Genomic DNA, 9,162 nt, shown 5'->3' with positions numbered 1-9,162 from the left:
TAATTTTTTATCGTGCGTTTATTACTTTTTTTGACGCTTTATCTACTTAATTATGTATCAGTTAGGGTTTGGAGGAATAAAAAAATACTAATAATAAAAACAAATTTTAAAAAAATTCTACTCTGCTGTCAGATCAGTGACATTAGCGTACATTCTTGTGTCGTACTGACTGAGGTTTACATATGTCTGCAAAAGAAAATTTGGAATGTGTTAAGCTTCAGTTTTACTTAATTGTTTAAACCAAGAAGATCATACCCTAGTTGATTTAAACATTGAAGAAGGCCGAGAACGAGGGAATACGGTAATTAACAAGTGGTTGTGAGAATAAAAGGATTAAAATTAGAACATAGATGACAGTGAAAGACTAGGCTTTTCGGCGCAGGTAGGTTTGACTTAAGTTTTCGTGGAGACCAGAACGTCAGGAGAAACCCCCTTCATTAATCCCAGCGCTGGCGTAGTGGTGAGAGCACTTGTTTCCCACCAGTGTGGCCTGGGTTTAATTCCCAGACTGGCGTCATATGTGGGTTTAGTTTATTGGTTTTACTCATCTCCGAAATGTTTTCCTCTCCTTAAAAAACCAACGTTTGATGGTTTGAGTTGGTTAATTTGCTTATTTCAGTTTACAGTGTCCCCAATTAATGCACTAGAAGACTAGACACTTAAATAAAGTTCCTTTTATTTCCTTTCCTTTCCTTTCCCCAAATTTTCCCTTGATTTCTTTACCTTGTGATTCCTCTCCATATCCTTCATTGTTCTCCTCAGCTTTTCAAATGTCGGTCGATCACTTGGGTCTTCTTCCCAACACTTCATCATGATTTCATACCTAAAATTAAAAGGTTCTTACTTCACTATTGGGAGGTTGTTTATGCAAGCATTAACTCATCTACTTATTACTCAATATCACAATTGAGAAGTAAGTATTTTACAGTTTGCTGTCCACATGTCTTGGCTTTGGCATTCTGTATCCTTGTTGAAGTTTATCCGCAATAAGCCTGGCGTTTGTGTCCGGGTATGGTGATCCACCTATGGGTATAAAGATCCAGCCTCAATAACACTTGATACGAAAACGTGAAATTTGCCCAGTTAAGTAAGCGATACTGATTGCAGAACTATTTTCAGTTATTAGTGTGCACATTTTTGTAATTAGGTCAAATCGTTTCTAAATCGAAGCGTACCAATTGTTAGAACTTCATAGAGAAGGATGCCATAACCCCACCTGCAAAAAGGAGTGAAACAAATAAGAAGCAGGAAATGAGACTGGAAGTAAGGAAGCATGCATTTCAAAAATGGAGCAATCATTAGAGAAAAGAAGTAACAACAACTCCTAGGAGGAAGATATTTAGGTCTGCTGCAAAATGAAACGGGAATGGACAACAATCACTTCCAAAAGGAAAATAATTTAAACTTTTTACTGACACGGATATACTTACACATCACTTTGTGTTGTGTACACTCCGTAAAGCAAGGCCTCATATGCAGTCCACTTAACAGGTAAACGACCCTATGTACGAAGACTATTACAGAATACTCTTAGAAAAAACGAATACATCTGGTACGTGATCGTAGCAAATAAAGCATTTTCGCAAAGCAAAGTTTAGTTGTAGCTTTACCCGACTTTTTTTGGTATAAATATCGTCCTGGCCCACATTCCTCGCCATCCCAAAATCTGTCACCTTGCATCTCTCTCCTTCCCCAACAAGAACATTTCTCGCCTCCAAGTCGCGGTGGACAATCTAACAGAAATTGAGTATGAATATGTATTAAGAAGAGTAGTAAATTTAACGACAAAATTAACTCTATCAGAAGCGTCCCATCTTCAGTAAATGTCAAAGTATTCTAAGTGGGCCTCATTATCAAGGGAACACATCCATATAAATCTACATTTCTTTCATTTTCCAGAGTCCTGTAATGCGATCTCATCAATCAACAGCGAATAGAGGAAAGATTTTTAATCACACACGACATTAGAAAACGCTAACCGGCAGGAGAGAATCAAGTTGTTCTATTTTAACACCGAAGAAAAATCCACTAGTAAGTAATAAGAGTAGAAATTGCACCCCTTGCGTCCGAAGGGAAACCTTTAGCTTTAATCACCCACCCAAACATTCTTTTCAATTAAATTCGTGTAAATTTACGTCCACGGACATGTTTCACATCAGCCATAGTTTGATGCTACTCTGAATTAGAGAATCATGAAGGCAGCATAAAAGGATGGAATTCAAAGACCTGTAGCCTCTTAAGTTACATTCACAGCTGTCTAAACTAAACGTTAACTGAACTTCCATAGCTCAGTTATATGTCTCATTGTCAGCCTGGTTGCAGTTCCGTTTCACTTACAGTATCAATGTAATAATGAATGTCCTGCAAATGTATTTTCATAGTATTCTAAACATTTATTTCCTATTTATGGATGCGGACTGATGGCGATCTTCCCTTGGTGAGCAAACCTTTTTCGAACACAAGTAACACATCCCATCAGCAACCTGCCAAGCGAATTTTATCAGCTGTTCCGAAGTCAGATTGGTCTCCGGTTGTACATCCGGGTCCTTATAGTAAGTGTCGTTCAGTCCTCGGCTCTTTCTTAGGTATCCCAAGAGGTCTCCAAATGGAACATACTCGATCAAGACCATCAGTGGTTCTGTGGAAAACAAGGTTCCTGAAATATGGTGTGCTCATATTCATCCTAGGAATTACTAGCTTCTTTCAACACTCTCTTTACACAATTCCCAATTCAAATTAGTCACGTTTTACACCATGAAGAATAAAACTGATCCATGTTGCAAAAAGAAATTAACTTCTTCATAAACTTGACTCAAGATTCTTGAGTGTACTTTTGCTTATTCTTTGAACCACGTTCCATCCCTAGCCCGCCTCGAGTTACACCAGAATAGGCTCGATTCATTTCTTAAATGAGAGAAAACAAATTTAAAAGCACAACAAATTATGAAGACGTCAGTTTTACCGCTTTCAGTGACGCATCCGATGAGCTTGATAACATGAGGATGAGGTTTCACTTTTTTCATCAGCTCCAATTCTGACAACAGATCCTTTCTATCTGACGGAGGAGCATTGGCTAGGAAGTAAGGAATAGAATTTCTTGATGGCAGTTGACTCTGGCTAAAGTAGTACTACCACAGATAATCGTAGAAGTGTAAATACTTAGAATTATTTTAGCAAAGAGCAAAATAATCACATTTTGAAACAGAACAAATAATGTTTCGCGACGATAGAGTTATGAAGGATTGTAGTTATTAACGCCATTTTTTTAAAATTAATTTAGCGGGAAACTGCATGGCCAGCAGTAAAAGACATGTACTTTTTCATATATAGTGCTGATATCCTTTGATCAATGTCTCAAAGCAAGCTGACTTTATAAACCTTATCAAGCCAGTCTACCGCTTCCATTGTGCGCTTTTAAAAGCAGTATAAACAAATGAGTGAAAGCACATGTCAAGGATAAGCGGAAACCAACCTTTCAGCATTTTTACTGCCACTGTCGTTTCCTCCTGATGTTCTCTTACATTTTTCACTGTTGCCTGGGCAACCTGAGAAAAGGCTCCTTTACCGATGATTTTGATAACATGAACATCTTCTTGACTCACTTCCCAGCTTCTTCCAGACGGATGAAGTGGCATGTAAGATCCACTTCCTGCAGCTTGAGATGCGTAGCTCGCTGACTCCTTCGTATTTAGATCGCTGGGAAGTTCTAAGTTTTCTTTAACTTGCAAAGATACTGGATTCTGGTGATAATTAATCCACAAAAAAATGACAGTAAAGCTCTAATTGTATCTCTCAGGGCAACTGCAATGCTAGCTTCTGTTTCCAGTATCGTCCATCCTTCTCCCCAAGATTTGCTTTGAACATGATTCAAATAACAGACAACCATTGTAACGAGTATTCCAGGAGGGGACAGTTAGGGCAGTGGTAAGTGTAGCGGCCTTGAACTAAATTCTACCAGCATCCACGCAATTATAAACTTACTTCAAGAGAGATGTGTAGCAAATACACTAACTATATAATGGAACAACAGGATAGCAACCTTAAGCCTACAAAGAGAGAGTGTGGCGAGCTTACAACGATCTTCAATAGACTGAATGCTTTGGCTTTGAAGAAGCGATAATCAAACTTTCTTAATCCAGGGTTCAATTACACTCATCTTTTCTTCTGGCAAGATCTCATTAACAACTTACCATAGGTAAAAGATCTCCACATCTTGGACAAGGACGACGGCGCATTTTCCATATCACCACGGAGAGAACAATAATTGTGATCACCAGAAAGACGATGAATAAGTTGTAAAAGATATGCAAAACAGAACAAGAACCTAACACAAAGAAAGCACGAAAAGACTTGTAATGCAGGGCCACGAAGTTTCTAATGAGGGCAATGCTCATTTATCACAACTATTTCTTTGTCTTCTTCTTCTTTTTTTTTTTGGATTCGGGTATGCTCGCAGAGCAGGAAAATAATCTTTTTGATACACTTGCAGTAAGATTCGTGACGATTTCATGAACATAGTTGAGACGCTGACTAGTCTACCTCAAGCTCGTTTTCTCACGCTTCGCAGTGAGAGAGAGTGATTTTAGTCAACTAAAGGAAACTGAAAGAAAAAGAGCATGCATGTTTTCTTTGTCAATTCGTTTTGGATCGTATAGTCATGCACAATAACCTGCAAGTACTGCTATTGTTTCGCAGTTATTAATCTTCACCTAGCCTTAGCTCAACATTTGTAGGTATATATTTTTCAGATAATTCTTTGGCTTTTCATCGTTGATGTTTACTTTACTTATTAAGACGACCAGATGATTTTGTACGTTAAATGAATAAGGGTTATTGAGCACAGTTGAATCTTACATTTACTATCCAGTTTAATGAGGAAACGTACGCTCGGAATAAAGCAATGGTCTACCTTTGGCTTGTATCTCAAAAGCGGACCTACCTTTCTGCCTTTCCAGAGGCCTTGGAGTTGCTAATGGGAAAAATACATGATCGTATTTAGTGCCAGTGTTTGACGGAACGGATGGCAAGTCCTCCTTGGAGGAGCAGGCGTAGCACAGTTGACTAGTGCGCGGCTTTCCGAGCGAGAGGTCCAAAGTTCGATCCTAGGAGACTCAGACGTCTGTTTGCACTTTTCTCTGATACGTACAGATATAGCATTAAACACCGTAAAATGATACCAGCCTCGTAGCTGAAGGAACTACCGACGTTAAATAAGCTGACTTTACGTTTTTCCTGGAAAAATTACAGGAGAGGAGCACCTTTAAAAAGTCATCGCCTTGTGCCTCTATTGGACTTTAAATTAAAGATTTTTTTTTTCAATACAGTTACACCTGCTAAAGGCAACTGTTTATTTTAACAGTTATACTTACCTCCACCATATGGCATCTCCACTATCTTGATGTTTTCTGCAGTCACCACACTCTCGCCGTATTTGTTTGATGCGGTAACAACCAATTCATGCTTTTTGTTATCTTCCATTTTGACAACAAACGCACGATTAGAGATGTCCTTTACTTCTCCAACGTTTGTCCATTTCTTTTCACTTGCAATTCTTTTGTAGATGGTGTAGTGGGTGATGGCAGCTCCATTCTCTTCGGGTTTGTTCCAAGTAAGGGTTATTTTGTTATTATCTATCTCATCTTTGACAATAGTTACAGGTTCAGGAACACCTGTCGATTAAAGTATACAAAGGGAAAGTTACCCGGAAAAAGGAAAACAAATAAGCATAATCTCTTCTTGGCTTGGAAGAATAAGCTGGATCTCAAGAAACTGTTCATAACTAGCACGAAAATAAAAAGAAAACATATTTAACCCAAGCATCACGACGTAGCCGGCACCTCATCAAAAATCCCCGTGATGTTACGTTGAGTATCCTTGTTGGTAAGTAACCCTATTCACCCCGATCATCAAATTTCCATATATTGGTGTGATTATCGAGCGGTGGAGTACCTCAAATTCCAAAGTACCCTTGAGTTAGTTAGCCGCTACATATGACTGACAATCCAGGAATTAAACGCTTTCGGAAGGAGAGACAATGCTCTCTGTTTCTCGTTGTAAAGTCCCCGTAAGATTTAATCAACTTGAATAATCCAATACACAAAAGATCGAAAAGGACGTCAGGAAATTCATAATTCTTCTAACATAATTTCTTCAGGCGGATTTGGTTTTAAAACTAGTGGAAATGTGCCTGTGAGAAAATCCATGCAGAGGGTTGGTATCTAAGAACTGGCAGACTTTGTTGGTGGTATCACATTAAAAAAAACGAAAACGGAACCTCGTCCCCAGGGTCTTCTCTCCCGCCTTTGTCGTTGAGAAGAAGGACCCTGGTTCAGGCAGGTCACGTGGCACTCATGCAAAAAAAAAACACTTTCTCACTGGGGTAGAGTTTTTGTTACATTTTGATCACACAACTGGGCGAAGGCGTACTCGTTTGACAATGCTGTTTTAAAATAACTAATCTTTACCTTACAATGTAAGATTAAAATCAATTAAAAGCTCAAAGAGCTGATGTTATATTCCCACAACAAATGAATTCCCACAAAGCGTTTAAGCTTTTGTGACTGATAACACCCTTGATGTCGGGTGGCCATTGACGTTCACAAAAAAAAAGCTGAATTTGCTTCTATAGAACATACACTATAATAAAAAAATATACCAAGCACTACGGTTGCTTGATAAAATGTATCTTTTATTTTACTGGCGCTAAAACATGCCCGGTATACTACTGTTTGCTGCGTGCAGTTGTACAAATATCTTGACAACGCAAATTTTAATACACAAAGCTGTTGATACAGAAAGAAGTCAATATTGTCTACTCGTTGTACAAGCTTGCTACTTAGCTTAGAAATCACTTTGTTAAACATTAGAAAGAGAAACGAAAACGAACAAGGAGGCAGAGGAGAAAGACCCTGGGAACGAGGTTGACTAAAACGCAGCGCCGTATAATGGAAACCGAAACATTGCGCCGTTTCACCAACCTTCCAAAACCACAAGTTTTCTGGTATTCTTTCCCTCTCCGCAAACTATCTCAATGCTTGCTACGTGACAGTCATCAAAAAAGAAAAAAAGAAAATCATACACTATTTTGCCCAATACCCGACTTGGCACCTTGAGAGGTCCTCGATTTCCAATGTTCTGTTCTAGTTTTCTTTCATGTTATTCTCATTTATAACTTGTTGGTCCTATAGCAATGTACTTCGTTGCTTTTTGGTTCACTGTCAAATGCTTTTTCAATGGCGTTCCAGATTTCAATTTCCCTTTTGCGTGATGCCGTCTGACTATTTCACCACCAAGCCTCGAATTCGAAAATCAAAGGTATAAAATTCAGCATAAGCTAATTCCCGAAGGAGAAAAAACTTGTAAAGAAAGCCCACGTGCGAACAGTATTGCATGTGCAAATGATATGAATAATTTTGTGCATGCGAGGCTTGGTGGTGAATTTTGAGCATATGACGTCATCGTGTACTAGGCCTATTGAGAGTTAAACGCAAGAAATACTAAAAAAAAATCACCTTTTGAGTGTAGCCGAGTAACATTTAAAACTGTGTCTTACTCTGCAGGTTTTTGTTACTATTAGGTGTCACGACATGATATTTCATTTTTATGCTGACGACGGACAAATCTATATGTCGTTCAGGTCACAACTCCGGCGAACTAGCCAATTTCAAATCGTGTATTGAAATAATTATGCATTCAAGATATCACTCAATGGATGACTACAAAAAGTTGAAACTTGACAACTGTAAAACTTTGGGCCTTATGTTCAATGCCCGCCACCACCCATCACCTGCTCTAGATTCCATCCTTGCTGGACTAGATGTAATTCAGCCATCAGAGTCGGTGAAAAACATGTTTTTTTTTGTCTTGATAGTGTTAGCAATGAACAAAAAAATATAGGAACATGAGCAAATCTTCACCCGCGCATCATTGCCAAGATAAGAAAATCTATTTCCTTCAAACATTGTGAGATTCTGATACATGCTTTTATATCTTCTAAGTCAGATCATTGTAAGCTACTATTAATATTATCAGGCCTTAACCAGAATCAGATAAGCAAACTCCAATATCTACAAAATTCCGCTGAACGCTCGTTAACAGGCACACGTAGATACGAACGTATTACACCTGTATTAGAAGAATTACACTGACTCCTTGTAGCCGCAAGGATTGAATTCAAATTCTGCTTTTGACTTTTAAATCACTGTGACTTGACACCAATCTTTTTCAAGGAACGTTTATCCCCTATGTACCACAACGAATACTACTTTGAGCTAGTAAGAAGCTTCTCGTACAGCCCACGTGCCGTCTTAAGACCTATGGCTGCATGGCTTTCTCTTACATAGCCCCAAAACTATGAAATGCCCTGCCTGACGATGTAAGCAACTGTACGTCTCTTGACACTTTTAAATCTAAGGTTAAAACTTACCTTTCTACACGTGCTTACAGATGTAATCATACGCGCATATATTGGATTGTTCTTTAAATTATTAATTATAAATTATAAGTTGTAACGCTGCGGTTATTAAGTTTATTATTATCGTTTTAATAATAATTTTGTTCTGCAAGTTCATGAAAGGGATACAATTCGAAGACCTATAATAATATGATTTCCACATTCACAGGCAGATTTTTGCCGCTATAAAAACCTGAGGAAACGGGTCATAAGCTATGACCAAGGGTTCCACACGATCTCTTTTCCTTAGATTATGCGTTAAGCACCTTTCTCAAAATCCTTGCTGTTCCTAATAGTGCAGTCTTTTTTGTGGTAGTGCACTGTAAGTGCAGTACACACTATGTCACCGAGTTGTAACAGTGTAAGAGTGTAAGTCCGTGGTGACAATAGACCCGCAGCGCGTGCACAACTCATGAAAATAAACAGGTCTGTTGGAAGCGTGCTTTAGTTTCAAGAAATGAGTTCCAACATTGGCAAAAATTTGTGACGCTGATGAACAATAAAGCAGCTGCTATCTCCAAAACGATGTAATTAAGTGGTGAGAAAAAACCTCGTCTAGGAGAGTGGACTTTTGACTTTGCAGAAACAATATTCAACTTCAAGAGTTGGGCGATTGTGATCTTTGTGTTTAACTTGCACATTTCTTGTCAAATTTATAACACTTTAAAGAAAAAAAGCAAACTAACAAAAACAAAAACCCGGTGTCTTCC

At 38.4% G+C, this 9,162-nt stretch overlaps 1 protein-coding gene across 1 annotated transcript in view; it reads right to left on the bottom strand.

Annotated features, from left to right (window-relative positions):
- LOC138029768 (tyrosine kinase receptor Cad96Ca-like) overlaps positions 1–5,665 on the bottom strand; it is a 6,157-nt gene extending 492 nt beyond the window's left edge. Inside the window, exons 1-12 of the mRNA XM_068877593.1 lie at positions 5,370–5,665; positions 4,940–4,969; positions 4,191–4,324; positions 3,473–3,740; positions 2,963–3,073; positions 2,448–2,638; positions 1,611–1,733; positions 1,431–1,501; positions 1,176–1,216; positions 927–1,023; positions 724–823; positions 1–186 (exon numbers count right to left, since the gene is read on the bottom strand). The exon at positions 1–186 is cut by the window's left edge and continues 492 nt beyond it. Coding sequence (XP_068733694.1) covers positions 118–186; positions 724–823; positions 927–1,023; positions 1,176–1,216; positions 1,431–1,501; positions 1,611–1,733; positions 2,448–2,638; positions 2,963–3,073; positions 3,473–3,740; positions 4,191–4,324; positions 4,940–4,969; positions 5,370–5,478 — 1,344 coding nt within the window. The 5' untranslated portion in view covers positions 5,479–5,665 and the 3' untranslated portion in view covers positions 1–117. The remainder of the gene's footprint in view (positions 187–723; positions 824–926; positions 1,024–1,175; positions 1,217–1,430; positions 1,502–1,610; positions 1,734–2,447; positions 2,639–2,962; positions 3,074–3,472; positions 3,741–4,190; positions 4,325–4,939; positions 4,970–5,369) is intronic.
- Positions 5,666–9,162: the final 3,497 nt, after the last annotated feature.

The sequence above is a fragment of the Montipora capricornis genome, chromosome 13 (genome assembly GCF_036669925.1).
Source record: "Montipora capricornis isolate CH-2021 chromosome 13, ASM3666992v2, whole genome shotgun sequence".
NCBI lineage: Eukaryota > Metazoa > Cnidaria > Anthozoa > Scleractinia > Acroporidae > Montipora > Montipora capricornis.
This window is presented reverse-complemented; position numbering and strand designations above follow the sequence as displayed.